Source organism: Gymnoscopelus braueri (assembly GCF_963280865.1).
Source record: "Gymnoscopelus braueri genome assembly, chromosome: 19".
NCBI classification, from domain to species: domain Eukaryota; kingdom Metazoa; phylum Chordata; class Actinopteri; order Myctophiformes; family Myctophidae; genus Gymnoscopelus; species Gymnoscopelus braueri.
The window spans coordinates 29,772,471-29,795,663 of record NC_137621.1 but is presented as its reverse complement, the minus strand read 5'-3'; the positions used below and the strand labels follow the sequence as shown (position 1 = coordinate 29,795,663).

Genomic DNA, 23,193 nt, shown 5'->3' with positions numbered 1-23,193 from the left:
GAACCTTACGTCGTTTTAGGTCCAGGAACAGAGATGAGCGTGCAAGCCTCCAGTTTCATGATTAGAGGCAGAGGCTATGCGTGGACTGCTGGAGTACTCAGAAATGATTACCTCGACCTGGTCTCCCCACTCGCCTGCCACATTAAACTTGTGACCCAAATATGTGTAAGTCTCGTGACTTGGATAGACTTTAAGGGGTTTATTGCGAATTTTGAAATCAGTTAGCGTATCTGTTTTAGAGTGATACCAGCAGTTCCCTCCATTCCGCCTTTCATATAATACAGCACATTTGGATAATTTTACCTCTAATCCTGACCATTCCAAAAAGGAATCCGTTTTGGAGAGCATGTTCTTACATACAGAGACATTTTAACCACTGATTAAGTGCTTACACAAAATTAACAGTGCTCCATGGACAGCCAGTCTTAACACCTGCTTGGAGAGGGATGGGATCTGTGAGCTGTTTACCACAGATGACCTGTATGAATGAACCAGTGTACACATCTTTAACAATGTCAACATAAACTTGCGGTAGATGGAATTCCTCAAGAGCTGTTATCATGACATTATGTGCAAAAGTGCCAAATGCATCACGGAAGTCCAGAAAAACTGCAAAGTATTCACTAGACCCATGCTTAAAATCGTCAATTCCTGTTTTGAGACAAAACACATGTTCATTCATGCCTTGCCGATTGATGTAGGCCTTTTGCTTGGGAGACAAGATGTTTTCATCCACAAGCCACGGGAGGATTCGGGCAAGAATGCACTTCATAAACACCATATAGATGGTAGGTAAGAGGGAAATGTTTCTCCAGGTAGACGGATCGTCCGGGATATTGTCTTTTTTGGGAATTCTATAGATGAGGGCTCCCATCCATGAAGCAGGGACCCTCCTGTTCTCCAAGCAGACATTAAATATAGCTGTCAAAACGTCTGACTGCGTAGCCCTAAGATGCTCATATGAAACACCGTCCATGCCACATGCACTATTACTGGGTAACGCCACCGGAAACTTCCCATGTCGTTATATTTTAACCCCAAAAATGGAAAAATAGAACAAAAAACTTTTCGTTTTCATAGAAACCCTATTTTCTAACATAGTCCCCATATGAGTTGGTGTTATTTAAAAATAAATAAATAAATAATAATAATAAAATCAGAACCAGTAAGAGGGGGTGTTTCTCCTAAAAACAAAAAACTGAAAAAGAAATATGACAATATGACGTCAATGTTATTGCTCTTTCTTCTTATATTGTCCCTTCCCTCCTCCCCCTTCCTCCCTCATATCAACTCAGTGTTACCTCTTTTCTTTAAGCAGAATATCTTCACTTGTTCCTTGAAGATATTATGTTCCATCGCTCGTCTCCTCCGCTCCACTCGCTTCCATTCCGGAACGCCATGGTTCTCTCCATATTCCTAAGGCGATTTTGCCCGGAATATTCATCATAAAGACCCACATTTTGCCGCACAATTTGAAGAACCATTTCTTTCAGTTTCGTTTTTTTTTCAGATTTGCCAGTTCCCACCTGATGTTGTGTGGGAGTTCTGACTGATCCAGATTGTACTGAATAACTGTTAGCTTACATAATGTCTTCAGACTAGGCCTTAAATCTAACATGAACAGTTCATCAGTGTGAACAGGCTCTGCGTTAAAACCAGCGTTAAAACCAGCAGTATCACCAGATCTGAAGAAGTATCGCTTGAATCCATCAAAGATGATCATACGATCTCCCACCATGCAACATAACATTCTATACATTGATAACGGGCCTTTTCCTTTGGGCTCCACCTTCTTCCAGGAGAAGGTCTCTGGATTGAATTTCCACAGATCATTCAAGTCCTCGTTATGGCATTGGCCACCAAATATGTACAGCTCTCCATTGTAGGCAAAGGCTGAATGATCATTGCGTTCTTGTGGGACGCTGAAAGAGCGACGCTGAAAGAGCGCAGGAGTGCTCAGCCAGCAGTTGGTCTCTGTGTCAAACACACTAATGCCGTTAAGCCTGTCTTCCCCAACCACTCTGCCCCCAAATACAAACATCTTTGTCCCAATGATGGTGGCAGAGGAACCCTCGGAAGCAGTTGGTGGAGTGCCTCTGGTGTTAATTAAAGACCAGACCATTGTGGTTGTGTCCAACTTGTAGATGACATTAGTGCATTGAGCCCTCATTGCGTATATGGCCTTCCCCAAGACACAGGCTGAGTAGTCGCAGTACCCCTTCTCTGGAACCTTCCCACAATCCCTGGGCTTGAACCATCTGTGGGTGTCGACATCAAATGCATAAAGACATCCGGCCACCAAAATGTAGATGGAATGTTCGATCAGCATAGCTGACTCCAGATGTTCCAGATGTTCTCCTCTTCCAGCTGTCACAGAGGGTAACATCATCCAGCACAGAGACACTGTGTTGAAGACATGCACTACAATCTGATTGCACTTGTCTTCTTCAAAGCAGTAGACCTCGTGTCCAACTACCACAGCACCATGGAACAAGAAGTAATTATTTTCTGTTCGATTCCGATGTACCACCCACTGAAACATTTCACTCACCAACACGAATCAGTGCTGATAACCAATTTACAAGAGGAAGTTGTAAGAAAGCAGGTTGATTTCTTGGTAAATCACATTTGTACCTAGGACAAGTCATTTTAAAGGACAGTTACGTGGTTGTGATGATGTCATGATGTCATTGCGTGATGATGTCATCAAAATAAGTAAATAATACATTATTACACAAACCAGTGATTTTTGGGCGGTGAAACCGTCCCTAAAAGTGAGGTTTGGAAATGTGTACAATTATCCTGCGCTGTGAAATTTGTACAATTATCCTGCGCTGTGATTGGCCAAAAAGTACTCAGATGCTTTGTGATTGGCCAGTGTCACATGACACATGTGCATAGCCCTAAGAAACCATAACTGAAAAAAATAAAAATAAATTCAAGTTATGGTTTCTTCCATCATAAAGAGTGTTTCAATAAATGTATTTATCTTTTGTACATGATTGGTTGACTCCATTCAGTATTGTGATTAGCTAGCAAGACACCGCCCACTTCACACAGGGTGTGATTTTTAAATCAGCAGCTGATTTATTCATTTTATTACATTATCACACACACACGCACACGCACACACACACAGGTGCACATAAACTAGAAGGTATTATGTATACAGTATAAACTAAAATAAATGTTTTACTTTAAGCCTAGCTAAAAGCTTGTGTGGGGGGGCGGGGGGGTCTGCTTTTAAAAGAAGACTCTGTTGTAGCAGACCTTAAAGGAAGAGTTCACCCAAATTACTTATTTTCTATCAATTGCACACCCTATGAAGCCTTGAATCCATGGATTCTTTTTCGTTTTTGTTGCATTCTTAAGCTAATAATTTGATTCCCGTCTCCTACCGGCTAATGTATCCGGTAGGAGACACAAAGTAGATTATTTGTGTCTCCTACCGGAAATACACACGGTCATCAAATTATTGTCTTAGGAATGCCACAAAAACTAAAATAAATCCATTAAATCAAGGCTTCATGGGGTGTGTAATTGATAGAAAATAAGTCATTTTTTGGGTGAACTCCTCCTTTAATTCAAGTGGAAAAGAATTCCAGAGTATACTGTAGGACCATAATGACTCTAGGCAGCACCATAAGCTGATTTAGAATTTATTCTAGGTATAATGAGGAAAGCTTTATCTGATGATCTAAGGGATCTGTTCGGCACTTATTCAGTGAGCATGTCAACAATGTAGGAAGGAGCTAAGCCATTCATAGGTTTAAAAACAACAAGAAGTACTTCAAAATCAAACACTGACTCACAGGCCAGACTAACTGGAATCCAGCCTTATTTTATACTAGACTGGGCTGATCAGATTACCTCCTTACTATTCAGGACATACACTCACATTTACTGCAAAAACAAAGGGTGACTTTACAGTGTCTTTGCCAGGAAAGCACAAAACTCTTGTTTTCCTGCCTGCCTATAGCAGTGACCTGTCAGATAGAGCCAGCTGGGAGAACAGAGGATATAGGCTCCTTCAGGGAGAGAAGCAACTCGGAAGTTATCCAATGTTTGGCCGAGGAGCAGGTCTGTGAGTATATGCCTGCTTGCATGTGTTTGCGTGCGCGAGCGAGCGTGTGTGTGTGTATGAGTGCATGCACGTGCGCGCGCGCGCGCGTGTGTGTGTGTGTATAAATGTGTGTTTGCATGTGCATGTATGTGCACATTTGCTGCTCTGTGCAAAGTGCATAGAGTATCCAGTACATCTATAAGCTATAACTCCCTCGTCATCCTGCATCTCGTGGGCTTCATGTGTGTGGGTCTCTCTCTCTCAGGGAGATTTCAGGGAGCGGTATAATGGGGTCAGTTAGTTCTGCCAGCAGAGTGTTTTATTACCTCCTGTTCCCTGCACTGCTGTGACGTTGTGCTATACATCGCATGACCTCGCAATGTAAATAAGCCCTTCCTTCGTCCAATATACCATGTTCTGATCATCATCTCTGCATTATATTCGCAAACAAGCGCTGCATGTCTTTCTCTCTGCTCTATCACACATTCAGTGCACGCACGCACGCACGCACGCACGCACGCACGCACGCACGCACGCACGCACGCACGCACGCACGCACGCACGCACGCACGCACGCACGCACGCACGCACGCACGCACGCACTGCTAAACTATCTCAACATCTTTGTCGGTGCTTCTGTCGTGCTGTGTGTACTTTGTGGTGTTTGATGTGCTTTGAGGGGATTAGCTGTGAATGTGTGCCATTTTCACAGTTTGTTTAAAGGAAGTGTGCCTGTGTCAGCCAGGGGACTGTACTGAAGCGTTCTGTATTTCATTTAGTGTGTGTGTGTGTGTGTGTGTGTGTGTATGTAATGTGTGTTCGCAGTGTGTCACTGAAGAAGAACACCAATAATGACAATAGTTTACAAGGTACTTTTGAAGAGCAAGGTGAGGACGAATTGTGGTAGAATTATATCTCATATCGTTATTATGGACCTTTTGCTTAGCATATTATAAGAGTCAAGTCGTCACGATGACTTAGGGCTGGTATCTATTGTTTTGGTACAGCTTGGTCCTTATGACACGAGCAGCTTTTCTCTTATCTTGAGTATAACTATGGACTGATCCCTGTGTTCGACGCAGAACTAATACTGACCTGTGTGCGTCTAATGTACTCCCACCCATGATATCATGTATTAAAGCACAACCACCACCACCTTGAAATAACTCTGTTTGCCTCATCAGTTACTGATTGATCCAGGATTCCTCGACACAGGTTACATCAGACATGAAACCATGTAAAAAAAACGACGCACATGCTTGCGGGCCTGCATACTGTGTGTGTGTGTGTGTGTGTGTGTGTGTGTGCGCGAGCGTTATGTCTCCCAACGTGCGCTGTGCATGTGTCTTACTTTAACATGTGCACTCCTTGTGGGGTGGTGGGCTGGTTGAAGCGGCGCATGTACTCGGCCATCTCAGGGAAGCTCTTCTTCATGTAGTCCTCAGCGCTGCTCTCCTTCACTGTGCCAAAGCGGAAGCCCAGGGAGGGGTGGTGGAGCTGGGGGGGTGGGGGAGAGAGAAAGAGAGACAGGCAGGCAGTGTTTTGAGATTATGATCAGCCTAATATCGGATTCACCACAGTCATGAACTCCCTCCAGGGCTTGAGGAAACGCAAGACAATAATCCTTCATAAATAATTCTGCTCTTTACTCATTATCCTGTCCTTGTGTCAGATGATAGATCTAGCAGTGCGTGTGTTTTGTGTATGCTTCTTTATGCTCGAGCGTGTTATTGTGTATGCTTCTGTCTGTCTGTCTGTCTTGTCTGTCTGTCTGTCTGTCTGTGCGAGTGTGTGTGTTTATGTGCTCTTACCTGTGTGTGGCTGTATGCATATTTATTCGTGTATCTACACTGTGTGTGTGTGTGTGTGCCTCTTTTGCTTACACACATGCACATGTGCTTTCATACATGCTTCCGCAGGCATGCGTCCTTGCACTCAGGCTAACCTTGTCATCGTGTATTCCCGATACCTCTTCAAAGACCTTCTCCCCCACCATTACTGCTGCTAGGTTAGCAGTATAGCTGGACAGCACCAGCAGACAAAATATAGCCCATAGGTTCATCAGAAAACGCCCTGTCCAACACTTGGGAGTCTGCAAAATGGAGAACAAACAGCTGAAAATACTTTTACTTTGAGGGGTTATTTGATGAAAGAACCAGTATATAACAGATTGTTATCGTGACATTGTTATATTGGAAGTTTTACCAAAAAGACAACAACAAAGCAATGCTTCTAAAAATGTCACAAGACACAAGACAAAGAAATATGTCAAGTTGACAATCAAAGTAATCAAATGAAAAGGCTGGCGGAAACTAAATGACAGCTAAACTTGACGAGAAAACAATACAAGGACAACCGCAGATAAATGAAAGTGATATGTGTCATAAATCAAAAGGGACCGACAGACGCTGAAGATGAAATAGAATTCAGAAGTGTGGCAGTGAAACACGGTACAAACACCTTAGAAAAGGTTTTCAATGTGGGGGCCAAATGGAAAGGAGAGGAATATATATATATATAAAACATGTCATTTCAATTCACATTTTGAGCATGTCATTATTGTCAAAAATAGCAAAAATACTAGATCTACAAGCTTACAACGCATCACGTTGCGATGCGCTGTGAGCTCGTAGATCGACTATATTTTACTATGTTCTTTTTATGTTTTCTTTATTAAGGTCATTTCAATGGGGGGCATGGAACAGGGTTTGGGAACCCCTGCCGTAGAATATACATTAGGAACATCTGTTCCTCCAGAGAAGTTGACGCGACAGGTGAATCCAGAGGAGAGCTGTGACCTCTAACTGATGTCACCAAATAAATCCACTTTAGTCATGCGAGGGACATGCAGAGGAAGGGGAAGAGACACAGAAGGATTTAAAGGATTAAAGGACGATTTAAGCCTTCAATCATTAAGACACGGCTTCAATATTAGGGTGATCATGATGTTGTGCTTAAGTGGATGTATTCAGAGACCGTATATGCATAGACATGCACGTGTGTGTGTGTGTGTGTGGACTTGTGTTAGTGTTTGGGGTCATCGTCGTGTTCAAGGATAGGCTACCGGAATTTGTGTTGAGGGACAGAGTTGTCTGCTGTGGTTGAACCCATGACCTTTCAAGTATATGACATTCTCTCTAATGCTATAGGCAATGCCAGAAGCTGTGTTATTCTCACTGTTTTGTTTAGGGCCACTGTCATAATATTACATATATTATTTTTTTATTAAATATTCTATTGCATTATATGCTGAGTAAACTGCTTAGAAGGCACAGAGAGGACAGAGGGGAATAATTTAAGCAAATGTGCATTTTTCTGAATTTCATTTTAATGTGGAAAACATTTGAATAGTGAGAATGCGTTAATGTTATAATGGAAGTGTTGATAATTGAGAGCTGAGAGAGAGAGAGTGAGAGACACCCCGTACACTACTCTTTTTCCTCAGTGCTATAATTGATCACGCCGGGCAGAGCAGTGCCTCCCGTGACACTGTCAGTCATACGTGACAGCTTGACACACGCGAGTGTATGTCTTAACCCTTTAAGACCGGGAACGCATTCTGTGCCATTTTAAGATTTCTTTGGGCTATTCAAAATACAAGCTCACAGCGCTGCACCGAGTGCCGCGCTATGAGCTTGTAGATCTGCTTTTTTTTTTATCGTGTTTGTGCAAATCTTTGAATATATATATATGTATATATATATATATATATATATATATATATATATATATATATATATATATATATATATATATATATATATATATATATATATATATATATATATATATATATATATATATATTTTAAAGCAAACATTTTTAACTCAAATCTTTGCTTCTGGGGATTCTACAAATGTCTTCTAAATCCTAACATTTCTGGAAAAACATATGTTTCTATGCCAGTGGTGCTCAAACCTTTTCATGTCAAGGACCCCCAAAATGATATGTATTTGGCTGCGGACCCCCATCTCAAAATATGTTCCAGGGACCCCCCAGAAGCAAAGATTTGAGTTAAAAATGTTTGTTTTAAAAATATATATTCAAAGATTTGCACACATTTTCACGAAAATAGCAGATCTACAAGCTCATAGCGCGGCACTCGGTGCCGTGCTATGAGCTTGTAGATCTGCTATTTTTAAATAGCCAAAGTGTAAAATAATGGATAAAGTGGTTGCACAGATGCGTTCCCGGTCTTAATGGGTTAATCCACTGCCACCAGATATACACATGGAAACAAATTGAAAACGAAAGCAAAAGAAATTGTTCTCATCGCTGGAGACGAAATTGGTTTTGTTCTTCTCCTATGTTATGTATTCATTTATGCACGCGTACGTGTACACCGCCTCGGACAGTCTGATAGGAATTAGACTCCCATTTGTTTTTACCGCCTAGCCGGATAACGCCTTTCATTTATACAGCCAGTCTCGCGCAACACAAGACAAGCGATAACCGTCCTTCTCATTTCTTCCTCCTAACCACGCACCGGCCTTCACCCTGCTCGCTGTCTCACCCTCAGCCCACCCGCTTGCCCTCTCCCCTTTTACATGGTTCCTTCGCCCGCCGGCCTCCGTATCACCCACTCTCTTTAGCAATTTCCATCCCTGCTCGGCCATTTACCCTTTACCCTCTTTGCCCACCGTTTCCATGCCAACCTTTCCATCACCATGTTTTTTTCCCCGGAAAATGTCTGCCCTCTAAGTCCACTGTCCTACCAACCCTCCACCCCGCTGCTTCCTCCTCTCATCCAATTATTCCCCCATTTACTCCCATCAGCTCGTGCCGTACCTTTCAGTCTGATGTCCTGGGGTAGCCAACCCCCCCCCCCCCTTTCTTCTCTGAGGTCATCTCTCTCTATCACCCTCTCAGTAACTCTCTATATGTCTATCGGGGCACTTACCCTCTCCCCTCTCTCAGTGTGAGAGTACCACCCCCCCTCTCCCCCAGGTAACTTGCTACATCATCACTGTATTCCTACTTCACCTCTCTCCCATCTATCTCCTGTTTCATGGCTATGGCTCACCACAACTCTCCTCCCTTGCGGTCAGGTCCGTCCACCCAGAGCCCTGACCTCTCACCCCCCACACGCACGCACGCACGCCAGTGGTGTAAAGTAACTGAGTACATTTACTCAAGTACTGTACTTAAGTACAATTTTGAGGTACTTTTACTTTACTGTAGTATTTCCAATTTTCAGTACTTTTACTTCTACTCCACTATATCTCAGAGGCAAATATTGTACTTTTACTCCACTACAATTATTTGAAAACTTTAGTTACTTTGTAGAATTGGATTATTATTACAAAATATACATTACCCACTTCAGCCCTATATATACTGTACATTTCGGCCATTTGAAAATAGACGATCTACAAGCTCACAATGCGTCGCATCAGAGCTTGTAGATCTGCTATTTAATTTGTTTTAATACATTTTATACATTTGAAAACTTGTGAAATGGGACATTCTGCATAATGAGTACTTTTTCCACCACTGACCCCCCCTAAACACGCACGCACGCACGCACGCACGCACGCACGCACGCACGCACGCACGCACGCACGCACGCACGCACGCACGCACGCACGCACGCACGCACGCACGCACGCACGCACGCACGCACGCACGCACGCACGCACGCACGCACGCACGCACGCACGCACGCACACACACACACACACTAAAATGGACAACACTGGCTTATAAGTATATAATATCCATTCATCAAAAGCGTGTCTTACCTTGGTGGCGACAGTGCGTCCAAACAGTATGGCGTAACAGAGGTTGAGGGCAGAGGAGTAGGAGAAGACACGCAGCCTGTTTCTGCCGTGGGGGGTCATGCCAAAGGGACTGTTCCACTCGTACAGGGTGAGGAAGAGCGCTGTAAGGTGCAGTGTGACGAAGATGCCCACCCACATGGACCAATGCAGGGGCCACATGAAGGCCCCGATGGGGGCTGCTGTGTCCCGACTACGCACCTAAGAGGATATCACAGTCAGAATAAATACTAGTTTATATTATATCAACTCTTATTTCTGTTGAAAGTACATACATTTTGTCATGGTATCAATTAAACTTAAATATTAATGTGTTTTTTCCCCAAATACAATTTTTTTACCTGATCTCTATTGATGTAGTTTTTCTAAAATGTGCCTAATTTACTGTAGAATCTACTGTACATTTTGATTGATCAGCTAACTGTGATATATTCTGACAATTACTTTAAGTCCATTAAAGTGATTGTCAGAATATCACAGGTTGTTTAAAAGTTGTGCAGCCTATCATTTGTTAATAAGTAGCTGTCACTTTGTGCAAGAGAGGATATCTCATTCTGATATCACAGACTGTTTGTCCCTGGTAAACTGTCAGATCTTATACAGTATTTTAAATGTTCCCCACAGAGAGAGAAGTTAAATGACTGCAGTGGGTTTCAGATTCCCCCATCAGCTTCCTCTTATACTCATTATAGACTCTCCCACTGCTGCTTGCCTGGACTCTCGTAATTAAAACGCCAGCTCAAAAACTAAGCAAACTAATTATTGACTCCCTAACGATCGCCTGTTCCTCAGCAGAAGGCAAGGGCCGTTCGAGGAGAAAAAGGGTGACGTGAAATAGCATTCGACCATATTGTCAGGCCATATTGAAATAGTGTCAGAAGCACAGAGGGGTGAGATTGACAAATCACAGAAATACTGCTGCCTACTTAATCCTGCCACCGACTATCACTCACAGTGTGGCAGTAGATCTCTCTGTGACACGGCGGCCTGTCCTCTCACGTCATTAAAATGCAGGCATAAAATACTCCAGCATGAAACTAATGATGACTCCTGCCGATCCCCCCTGCTCCACCCATGAATCCCCACCCCCACCCGCTCCTCACCAGAATGCCCAGGCTGGTGGAGTAAAAGGGAGAGGTGAAGTCGATAACCCTGCTGCGGGCAGAGTTAATGGAGAAGGAGGTGACAGCCATGTCCGCCATCCCACTCAGCAGGTCTCCTACGAGCCCCGACCAGCGGTCCGCGCCGCTCGTCGCCCCGTACTTCCCGTCTCCGACGATGTACAGGTCAAAGGTGAAGCCCATGTCTTCGGCCAGCTTCTCCAGCAGGTCGATGCAGTAGCCGTAGCAGCACTTCCGCAGGTCATCAGGCAAGGCTAGAGAGATGAATTTCACCCCACACACCCCCAAAAAAATGAAAATAAAAATGATGAGGTGACATTTGTTTAGCGCAACAGAATATTCATAGGCACGTTTTTAGAAGTGCACCGGCTGCATTTCTGCAGCTGTTGACCGTGGATCATAAGAACGTATTGGATGGATTCCCGCATGACGGGAGCATTGCTACATTTTAATGAGCGCAGTTCCCAGGGTGGGACGAAATGTATTTCTGTAATTTGGATCCCAAGCTGAATAACTTTAAAAACTCTTGAACTTAGAAGGAAAGAGTATGAAACATTGAAGTGTCAGCACTTTTCTATCTTATTTAACCTGCGATTCGCTAGGCTAGTGAATGCCATGCATTTTATATCTAGTTTTCCACTGATTTTTTTCTTTTCTTTTATCTTAAAATCTGAAAAGGAACACAGACATTCCCCTGCGGCGGCTGGTCCCAGTACTGACAGCTTAAAAAATGACAATTGGCCTTTCTCCTTGAAAAAAAAGAAAACAGAAGTCTCATACTGGGCTTACCAGGTGGTCCCTGCATGCTTGTGGACAGAAAGTGTCATAATGATTACCATGGCTTAAAGCTAAGCGCTTCCAGTGTGGTAGGGTGCTTACTGGCTTAGAACACCAGTGAGCGCTCAGACATGAGTGCTCAGTAAAGACCAAGACCCCAGCTTGAAGCAGACAAAAGCCTGAAATATCTTCATGGTCAATTCAAAGACCTTCACTCTGCGTTTGTTTGTATGGCATGTTTCCATTTTGTTCCAACGCATGCTGCCTTCATTGAACAGAATTAGAACCATTTCATTCTAAGTGTGCCCTTAATTTCCTTTGTGGTAATAGCACATACTGCCTACTACTGATGCTGCAATTCGGTAATTTATTCCGTTTTGGGGAATATGAATCAAGCCCAAATATGACACTGCCCAAAATAGGAATAGTGTGAGCAAAAATATGCAAAGAGAGCGAATCAAACTCTGAAGTGTGACAAAAACACCTTATGGGCCCAATTGATCACTCTCTGTTAAACTAATACTCAAGATGGTACTGTGCATGTAAATGCATGCATCTGTCTGAAGCATATTAGTAAAACGTTATCTCATAATTATGACTAATGATAATTCAATTCAGTTAATTTCCACTATTTTCATTGCAGGTGCAAAGAACTTACATGTAACTCCCGAGTTAAACAACAAAAAAAGAATATCCATGAGGAACATTTGGTGAAATGGAGACATTTCAACCTAATTGCCATTATGACTAATGGCTCATGTAGACATTATCATCTATAAACTGTACTGTATATCGTTGATGTTGGGCATAAACGTTGTATCTCCTTATTTAATCTTTTTATGTTTTTAATTATTTAATACCCTATATCACACTTTGTATGACAGCGTTGCACAAAAGTAGCAAAACAAGAAAATGTACAAGCACAATATGCTGTCTGCTACAAAAATAACTGAGCAATGGCTCCAAGCCATTGGTATTGTCTTTGAAAAAGATTGACCATTTGAACTAGATAAAAGGCACAATTCCTTACAGAGTGTAACTTCTGAATTCGCTATTAGAATGCTGATATACGTTGAGGTTACTATAAGGTTACAATAAGAACTCGCCCCTGTCTTCCCTCTTGTTAACAGCATCTTTAGAATAACTCTTTAGAGTGTTAAGAGTAAAAATGTAAAAATGTACCTGTATTTTGCTGTGTGCAATAGACCAGTACATTACAGTACATCTGTACATATATTCCTAATATATGCACATATTACTGGTAATATGTAGATACTACACTACCTAGGTCTTCAAGTTTATTTATATGCCATTCTTGTTGATGATAGATTGCAAAAGTTGTCCACCTATTGGTGACCCATACACTTTGCACACCTAACTGGTCCAGGTGCAGAAGGCCAGGGCGGATGTTAAGTCATTTTTATACTGTCTGTCTTTATATGTGTATATATATATATATATATATGTATATTATTGTTATACTACTTCTCTGTACTTGCTCTCTATTCTTACCTATATCTTTGTTTCATCCTTACTGCGGTGCGACTGAATTTCCCTCAGGATTAACCCATTAAGACCTGGAACTGTGTCATTTTTAGATGAGCTAAAAAGCATTATTTTACACTTTGGGCTATTCAAAAATAGCAGATATACAAGCTCATAGCGCGGCACCGAGTGCCACGCTACGAGCTTGTAGATCTGCTATTTTTGAAAAATCGTGAAAATGTGTGCAAATCTTTGAATATATATATTTTTAAAGCAAACATTTTTAACTAAAATCTTGGCTTCTGGGGGTCCCTGTAACAAGATATTTTGACTGGGGTCTGCGGCCAAATACATATCATTTTGGGGGTCCTTGACATGAAAAAGATTGAGCACCACTGATATAGAAACAAGTTTTTCAGAAAACTGTTGGGATTTAGGACACATATAGAATCGGCTTCAGGTCTCAATGATAAATGCCTATCCTATCCTATCCTATCCTATGCTATCCTACATGGTCTTTACACCATGTGTCAAAGTACAACTCACCTTCTCCCTCCCAGTCTGCGACTGTGAAATTTGGGTTGTGCAGCTGGCTGAAGAGGCCCTGTAGCAGGTCAGAGCGGTTGGTTCTAGGGTCCAGACACAGCACACCGGCCGGACACAGCCCGTCCTCGTCCACCTCGCGCGTGTGGACGAACGGGTGCTCCACCAGGGTCACCACCCTCAGCCGGGTGCCCTCCACGGACAGACCGGGCCTCCAGCGCACCACGGGGGCGCCGTCCCCTTGGCCGTCTCCTCCCCGGCCCCCGCCCCCCTGGCCCGCATGTCCCGGGCCGCCCCCCGCGCCCGGTCCTCCTCCGAGACCCACGACGCCTTCCTCCAGCTCCAGCCTGCCCCGGGTCCACTGGCCCACCGTCACCCAGGCCGGCTGGCCCAGGGCGCCTCTCTTCAGGCTCCACACGTGGAACAGCTGGGAGGACTGGACGTGGGAGAGGCTGGGCTCCACCTGGATGGGCCCCGTGGCCCCCGTGAAGGAGGTGTTGGAGAGGAATCTGAAGAGAGAGACAGAGGGTGAGGGAGGGGAGAGTTACAGAAGTCAAGCTGTCTTAACCCTATTACACTTTATTGACCGGGGGCCCCCAGGGGTCTATACTTGGTCCACTCCTTTTTTTCCCTCTACACCAAATCTCTGCAGAAATAGGGTTTACGCCGTGTGTGTGTGTGTGTGTGACAATATGTGTGCGTTTCCTCCTGTTTGACCCCTTCCCACAGAGGACAGATAGAAAGAGCAGGAGACAGGTTAGACAGAAAAGGAAAGACATGCACTGAGAGGGAATAAGAGAGAGAGAGAGACGGATAGACAGACAAGATAGAGGTCAGAGTCAGCGAGGGAATGCCTGGAGTCATTCCGACACTTGGCAGCATTTTCCACCCTACAGGCTGAGAAGCGTATCGTGCACAGTTGGATATCCAGCAACCATATGCTGACAGGAGGGGGGGGGGGGGCGGAAATCTTGGAGAAAGCAAAAGATTACCAAAAAAAAAGTGGTTCCAGACCCACCGACAGATACAGGCTGTCTGGCGGAAGTCCTGTGTGAGTCCACTCTCTCAGATGGCTGGACGTAATAATTGCATCTTGCAGAAACTCATAATTAAAAGTTAATGCGGTGCAGTGAGGGTCTCTCCCTATCTCTCCGTCCACACCAAAATTCATTGCTATTCCCCTCACATTCCCAATGGTCCATGCTGCTCTTTTACGGCAGAATACATTAGGGTAAGCAATCCCCTGCTCGCGCATAAATCTGCCTAGCCTGTTGAACCGTACGGGACTTGTTGGCCGACGTCTGAGTGTGTGATTGTGCGGGGCGATCATTTGGACACTGACTCAGTCGTGAACCCGCGCAAGGACTGCTTCATGTCTTGATTATCGCGGAGCGTTGGGTGGGTCATTAAGAAATGGCGAGGGCGCTGTTGTAAATGTTAAGGGTTGCGCAGGGATCACTGCGTCGGGTTTGGTGTTGGGGCGTGCGTCGACTGTTGATTGTGTCTGAGGTCACCGGCGGAAATGGCAAGTTTTCACTCCTGTCAATAGAAAAGGTTGGCAAAGTTGTAGACCTCAGTCACCGGTGAAAAACATTCATGGCTCCTTCACCTTTTCTCTCTTTCTCTCTCTCTCTTACAGGCTCTGTCACTCAGATACCTTTTTCTTTTATCGCCGCCAAGTTGAAAGTAAAAGGGGGGAGATTAGGGCTTGTCTGTCTGGCTTTCCACAACTAATCTCGCAAACCACTCGACCGATCAGCGCCAAATTTCTTGTTCAGTAGCTCAAGGAAGTAAATCTATGAATATATTTCACATATTGTGAATAGTGTTTTTGTCTGTGTCATATTTTGTCTGTGAATTCATAATCTCAGAACCTCCGACCAGTCTTGTCTTCCTAATTAGTTCCTCTCTGACATCAGCAATATGAAGTCATCAGTATGAAGTCAGAATTCTCTGGTGGACATTATGCACTCCTCTGAGCGACCCTCTCTAGTTCTCCTTTCTCTTAGACACACTTCAGTTTTCTTTTCTTTTTCTTTTCACTTTCACCCCCAAACCCATTCTCTCACAAAGAGAAAGGGGTGGGGGAAAGAAAGAACGACTTTGTTTTCTTTTAAGCCTGTAAAACGCCCCCTTCCTCTTTCTCTTTCTCCTCCACCCTGTGTGTGTGTGTGTGTGAGAGAGAGAGAGAGAGAGAGAGTGAATGGATGAGCGTAGAGTGTGACCGCTGCAGGTGAACTTCCTCTATTAAATATGGGGAACGTCCAGGGGAATGAAAAGACTAAATTGATAGTGAGGGTCATTAACCTCACCTCCAAGTCCGAGCTATAAGCTAAAGCCAGTCTGCGCAGTGCGCACCACACAGAATATGAATGAACGTGTCAGTGCATGTGTTTGTGTGCTGGGCCTGTCCCTACACAGTGTGTGTGTGTGTGTGTGTGTGTGTGTGTGTGTGTGTGTGTGTGTGTCCAACAATGTGTCGTTACTCACATGATTTACAAACAGCGACCTGCTGCTGATATCAGTTTTATAGATCGTGTCTACAGTATGCATGGATGTGTGTGTGTGTGTGCTGTCCTTTGTGTCTACGAGCATTCCTGTGTATAAACACTCTTTATTGCCCACATGCATGCATGCATCCGCTGTCCTCTGTGCATTCATGGGCGTAAGCATATATGAATGTCTCCTCTTTGTGTGTGTGTGCGTGCTTGTGTGTGCGTGCGTGTGTGTCCCCGTGTGTCGTTATTCACATGATTTACTAACAGCAACCTGCTGCTGTTATCAGTTTTACAGATTATTTCCTTGTGGCTGTACTTCATAAGGCCCTGATTAAAAAGGCTCTTGATTTGAAAGTCAAGCATTCTCATCCTGTTACACGCTAACTTATGTTTCATCAGAGCAGCGGCTCTCTCTCTCTCTCTCTCTCTCTTTCTCTCTCGCTCGCTCGCTCGCTCGTGCTCTCTCTCTCTCTCTCTCTCTCTCTCTCTCTCTCTCTCTCTCTCTCTCTCTCTCTCGCCTTGTCTGCCATCATAAAGTGAAAGCGCTATGGCCGCGGACTGAAATCACTCATGCTAATAGCATGGCTGAATCATCACATCTCACAGACAGCAGATCTATCAAGTCCACCACTCCACTATTATACTGTACCATTCCATCTAATGGTGCCTGCCCCACAAAAAAACCTACCATGGGCCTACATTATATACTCAGTATCTCTTATCTCCATGGAGAGTGATCACCTGGGTACAAAGTTCACACTTTATCCACAGGTCTGGAATCTCTCTGGATTCATGCCCAAAGATAAGAACTTTTCAAGAGTCCGTGAGAACGTGCCGAAGTTTCAAAAACAGCTTCCCCCTCCATAGACTGGGGTTTCTTGTCAATTCTCCGTAACATACTCACTATGGGATATCAGCGCCTCCTGGCGTGATGCAGAGCTACATACCATAAACTCCCGGGCCATTCATTGGCTGAGAAGGGTATGTCACGTGTCCGGTAAACCGGAAGAGGTATAAAACCTCTTGCGTGACGTGGCTCATCCTCTTTCGCTTCTCTGCATGGCAGATGCAACAGCTCAAGACATACCTTAATAATAACAAACGTAACTTTGATCAGGACAGAAACCAGCTTTAGCCCACTCGGTGGTACTTGTACTAACCAACGGGTTTTCCTCCTATTAAAAAAAAAAAAAAGTTTTATTATTTCCGCTCCCGCGGCTATCTTCTCTTTCTTTCTTTTACTGCTAAAGCAAGTTTTCCTCCTTTGAGTTTTCCGCGCTCTTAGCCTTGCGGTTGAATGCTAACAGGTTAGCTCGAGATGGAGGTTCCACGTCCCTGCGTATTGCTGCTCTGCCGCTTGATGATCGCCGGGGATGACCCTCGTGGTTTCTGCATCTCGTGCCTCGGTCTCTACGGGGCCGGGGCATTTCCAAGATGCACCGGGACGCTGCGAGGACTGCGCTGTTCTCCACGCTGCACCTCGATAGCCGCTTAGCCAGGGCAGCGCCCTGGCTGCGGGAGGCAGCGACGTCTCGTCCCCGGTCGTCGCGGATCCAGCAACACGGCCCAGGGAACGTGGGTGGTGGGGCCCACCACGTGCGCTCACAGTCCACAATGGGCCCTCCGGCAGTCCCGGCTGCGAGCGGCGTTAGCCCCCGCTCGCAGCACCTCCAGGCTGCTACACAAGCCGTGCTACGCAGCACTGCAGCAGCCGCTAGCACCGTGACGGGGGGAACCACCCAGGTGCGACTGCCTAGCGGCACTTCCTCCCCCTCTTCCCAGCCGTCTACTCCGCTGCCACAGCAAGCGTACCGGGCCAGCGGTGCGTCGCCAGGAGACAACGAAGGGGCGCCGGCGACGGCAGCATAGGCGAGGGGAGAACGAGGCAGACGCTCGTGAGTGAGTTAGCCCAGACTAGCTACGTTAGCTGCTTCGCTAGGTTAACGTCGCCTTAGTCAGGCAGTGTTTTGTTGGCTTAACACCCATGCAACAGGTTATTAACAGCGTTGTCCTAGCCTAGCTTGCCTCGCTAGGATAACACCAGCTTGTTAGCCTTCTCACTCTGTGTATCGAGCAAACCTCGGGGGCTTCTGAAGACCTTACTCGATGGACAAGACGGCTCCTCGACTGCCAGAAGGCCATGTTTAATGAAAACGAATGTGTGTTTAAAAGTACAAATTTTTTTCTGCCAAAGAAATAAATGTGTTACATGTTACAAACGATCTCGTTCTTTCACGTGGCTTGAGTGCAGCGGAGCAGTGGAGTCCCCTACCGCGGGCTTCTCTGCTCCAATGCTCTCTGTATGTAAGCCCATAATGTCTGTGATGCCCGAACTCCGGTATCCCAGACATTGATGGGCTAATATCTGTGCATGTAATGTAAATGTATCAACGTTCTCAATTACATAAGCCCACACTGTCTAGAACACCCGAGTCCCGGTGTTCTAGACATTGTTGGATAACATCTGAAAGAGCAGCGGAGCAATGGAGTCCCCTGCAAGAGGGCTTCTCTGCTCCAATGCTCTCTGTGTATAAGTCCACAATGTCTGTGATGCCCGAACTCCGGTATCCCAGACATTGATGGGATGATATCCGTGCATGTAATGTATCAACGTTCTCAATTACATAAGCCCACACTGTCTAGAACACCCGAGTCCCGATGTTCTAGACATTGTCTGTGCATGTTTTTGGATCATATGAAGGTAATATAAAAACCCACATCACCCCTGTCCGCTAGAGGGCGCAAATGCGCCAGTGGAATGGGGTCACGCCGGTTTTTGCCTTCCGTCCCACAGGAAGTGCCCAGGCACCACTGTGAACCGGAAGTACTTCGGTCAGACATGACCCCTTGGCCGTACCGCCTCATGATTTGCAGGCCACGTTCGCCTTTAACGAGCGACAAAGCATCCCCTACGGGGAGGAAGGTTTTGTCGCCTCACAGGCTTCCGTCCCACAGGAAGTGCCCACGCACCACTGTGAACCGGAAGTACTTCGGTCAGACATGACCCCTTGGCCGTACCGCCTCGCGTTCGCCGCTGGAGGGCGACAAAGCACCTCCTAGAGGAGGACAACTTTGTCGACAAGATGGCGGCGGCCAGGGTAAATTGGGAAGAGAGTACTGACAGTAGCGTCGATCCCATTGTGAGGATGGAATGCGGATGTGCTCTGTCACTCTACGTCAATGAGATAGTTCCAATGTTGGTACTATAGCCCATAGAGGCCCGCTTTGCGGCGACATCAAAGCGTGACGTTACTCTCTCTTCTACACTCTGGCGACGGCCAAGGTAGGATTAATCATTGATGTATATATAGTTTTCACTGTATATATCTTTGGGCTTAATTCTGACGCCGGGGTTTTTCCCCGTGGCCAGTCTCGTGACTCCTCCGAGTCCTCCGTTGGCCCGAGGGTTAGCACCGCCGGCGGCAGTGGCAGCGTCACTGGTCCCCATGGCAACGGTCCCCATGGCAACGCTCCCACTCTCCGAGCGGCCGATGACGTCACATCCACTCGCTCGGTGTGTGAAGCAATGGACGGTTTGCAAGCCGAATGCTTAGGTATTGCTAAGCAATACTAAAGGGTTTCAGGCTGCATTTCTCCACAAATCCCCCCGTGACAGAAAAAGTATTGTTTTCCCGTGCAAGGGGTCCAGCAGCCAATACTCTGAGGGAGGAAGTCTCCTTCCTCTTGAGCTTGGGCGCTATTAAAGAATTACTTCCGATACTTCTGTTTACTATCCCAGTACATCAGCGTTACACTGTGTGTGTACAGGGTTTTTCAGTACAGCAGTGACACACTGTGATTGTACTGATCAACTCCCCTGATCCGCAACAACACATTGTGGTTGTACTGGTGTGTTTTCCACGTGCTCTTATGCATATAATCTCCTATGTCGGACACGGTGTTGTTCCTCTCATGCAGAGGGTAAGGCAACCATGTCTCTGAGAGAGGGGGTTCACTCTCTCTCCATAGTGAGTATGTTACGAAGAATTTGTCAAGAAACGCGAGGTTACGTTGTAACCCCGGTTTCCTTAGAATTCAGAGTAACATAGTCAGAGAACTATCTATGAATCGGAACCAACTGGTTTTCTATTCGTAATATTTTCTGGTGGAAAAGAAGGGGGGGGGGGGTACGACCCATTCTGAATCTGAAGGGTCTCAATAAATACTTGGGTCAAAGAGCGGACCTCTGTCTCCGCCATTTTGGAGGGACAGATGCCCCCTTTGCCGTACCGCCTCACGGACTACAGGCCTCGTTCGCCACTAACGAGCGACAAAGCACTCCCTAAGGGGAGGACGACTTTGTCGACGCTCCGTCCGGAGCCTTTGGGCTCAGACGAGAGGGCGACGGCCAAGGTAGGCTTACTTCGGACGGCCCCGTTTGTCAGAGTGACAGCGCCGTTGGTTTCCATGGAAACAGACAGGCTGCGCTGGCGGACAAACCGGATGCTGACGTCAGGCAAGGTCCCCGTGACCGGTCACGTGACCCCGCCGGGTCCTAACGGACCGTTAGTGCCTCTACTGCCTCGAGCGGTCACCTCAGGGTTAGCACCGCTGGCGGCAGTGGCAGCGTCGCTGGTCCCCATGGCAACGCACACAGGGTTAGCGCTGCTAGCACCAGGAGTAGCGTCTTTGGTCCCCATGGCAACGCACACACAAAGAACCGGTTCCCTTGGAAACGGATCTCAACGTTTCTTGGCCCATGGTGATTTAGCCTTGTCTAGCTTGTTAGCTGCTAGGTTTACAGAACCTCCAGTCAGGCTACTGTTGCTTCGATTGGCGGCTAACTGGCCTCACTAACAACAACACATTGCAGTGTTGTTTTTTGGTGCAGCGCATAGCCAGCCCCGCTAAAGCAACACCACGGTGGCCACCTTCCACCGCTACCCTTCCACGGTCTCTAACGGCCCCGCATGTGCGGGTCCGCTGGATCACGTGGCGACATCACCGGTCCAGTTGGAAACGTGTGCGTTGTCCGCACTGGGTGACATCAGAGCCCCTACTGACTCGCTTGCTGAGGCAGCTTGTTGGAGAGTTTGCAGTCCGGAACTGTTTTACTATCCCGGTACTTCAGTGGTACACTGTGTGTGTAGGGTTTTTTTCAGTACAGCAGTGACACACTGTGGTTGTACTGGTCAGCTCCCCTGATCAACAACAACACACTGTGGTTGTACTGGTGTATGACCCTCTCTGCGGACGGTGCGTTAAGGAGATGGGTGGACCAGCATTGTTTTCAATGCTTATTTCCACGTTCCTTTCTATCCACCACAGTCAGGAGGTGGCGCGGCACACAGACGTGGCCGTTTCCCCACTTGACGTCGAGGGGTTTTTCACCGTCACCGTCCGTCGAGCGTCTTGGTCCCGTCTCAGCAGACCACCTTCATAGGGGATCTCGCTGGGCTAGACCAGGCTCACGGCGCGTCTGTCCCGGGCGGGATAGACAGCGTTTCGGCCTGGGGTCTTCTCGCGTGAGGCGACAAGTCACATACAGGCTATGCGTGCAGGCGACGGGTCTCATGACTTCGGCCTTACACCTGTTTCGTTTGGACAAGCCCCACGTGTGACCTTTTTTCCCCGGAGGTGGATGTGGGCTCTTGGAGCCCCGTCCACCTGAGGTTGTCATGTCCTGATCAGGAACCGACAACACCACGACCGTGTGCTATGCCAAAAAGCAGGGAGGCCTGGCCTCTCCAGTGTTGGACAGGCTAGCTGGCGATCTGACGCTGTGGTGCGACGCGCGCCTTACGTCAACCAGGGCCTCACAGGTACCGGGCCTCCTGAACAGTGGAGCGACTCTGTTGTCCAGGGGCATTTTTTGGTACGCAGATTGGCCTCTCCTCCGGAGATAACAAGCCAGATCTGGGCCAGGTTGGCCGACTGAACTGCTTTATGCATTCCCGTCACTGGAGTTGGTCCTCTCAACTTGTCAGACTCCACGGACTGTCAGTGCCACTGGTGGCACTGGCGTGGGGCGCATGGAGGTTAGGAATAATCCTCTCCTCTACAACGAGCCCTGGGCCCTCCCCCCGATCAGAGATCTGCTACGGCAGGCAGGGGTCGGAATTTTCCACAAGCAACCTCAGGACCTAGACCGGTGGGCTTGGCCCGTGAGGGGGAGACCTTGACTTCTTATGGCCTGCCCCCTGAGGTGGTAGCTACCATCCAGGGGGCGAGGGCCCTTTCCACGAGGTCTGCGTACGACGACAGGTGGAACCTGTTCGTGTCATGGTGTCTGGGTCAGTCACCGCCGGTTGAGGCCTTCCGGGCCTCGGTACGCAGCATCCTCATGTTCTTGCAGGACAAATTGAACCAAGGTCTGGTTTTCTCGACGGTTAAGGTGTACCAGGCGGCCATTTCCGCTTGTCACGTGGGTTTCGATGACATGACGGTTGGCCGACATCCGCTGGTGCGTAGTTTTATGAACGGTGCCAGGCGGGCCAGGCCGGTCTCTAGGCCTCTGTTCCCGGCCTGGGACCTGGTGGTGGTGCTGGGGGCGCTTTGCCTCCCACCGTTCGAGCCTTTTCACTCTATGGATCTGGAGATCGTTAGTCTCGAAACGGTTCTTGTGGTTGTTTTCACTACAGCTACACGGGTCAGCGACATACATGCGCTCTCAGTAAGTTCGGAGTGCATGAGGTTCTTGGGAGACGACAGCAGGGTTTGGTTAAGCCCGACATGGCGTTTGTTCCCAAGAACGGAATGGTGACCCAGACACCGGTTGAGCTGATAGTTTTTCATCCGCCTTCTGTCGCTTCGGCAGAGGATAGGCGGCTGCACTGTCTCTGCCCAGTGAGGGCGTTGAAGCTCTACGGCCGGTCGTCGTCGCAACTTTTTGTCTCCTTCGGCCCAGATGTTCGGAGGAAGGCAGTGACTAAGGCGACGCTTTCTAGATGGAGTGTGGATGCCATTAGGCTGGCCTACGTCAGTAGTGG

The 23,193-nt window shown here is 46.8% G+C and overlaps 1 protein-coding gene across 1 annotated transcript in view; it reads right to left on the bottom strand.

Moving 5' to 3' along the window:
• Nucleotides 1–23,193, bottom strand: part of LOC308075140 (glutamate receptor ionotropic, NMDA 3B-like) — a 104,539-nt gene that overhangs the window by 24,501 nt on the left and 56,845 nt on the right. Inside the window, exons 3-7 of the mRNA XM_080414790.1 lie at nt 13,770–14,275; nt 10,944–11,215; nt 9,805–10,041; nt 6,009–6,155; nt 5,415–5,560 (exon numbers count right to left, since the gene is read on the bottom strand). Of these exons, the coding sequence (XP_080270916.1) occupies nt 5,415–5,560; nt 6,009–6,155; nt 9,805–10,041; nt 10,944–11,215; nt 13,770–14,275 (1,308 nt within the window). The remainder of the gene's footprint in view (nt 1–5,414; nt 5,561–6,008; nt 6,156–9,804; nt 10,042–10,943; nt 11,216–13,769; nt 14,276–23,193) is intronic.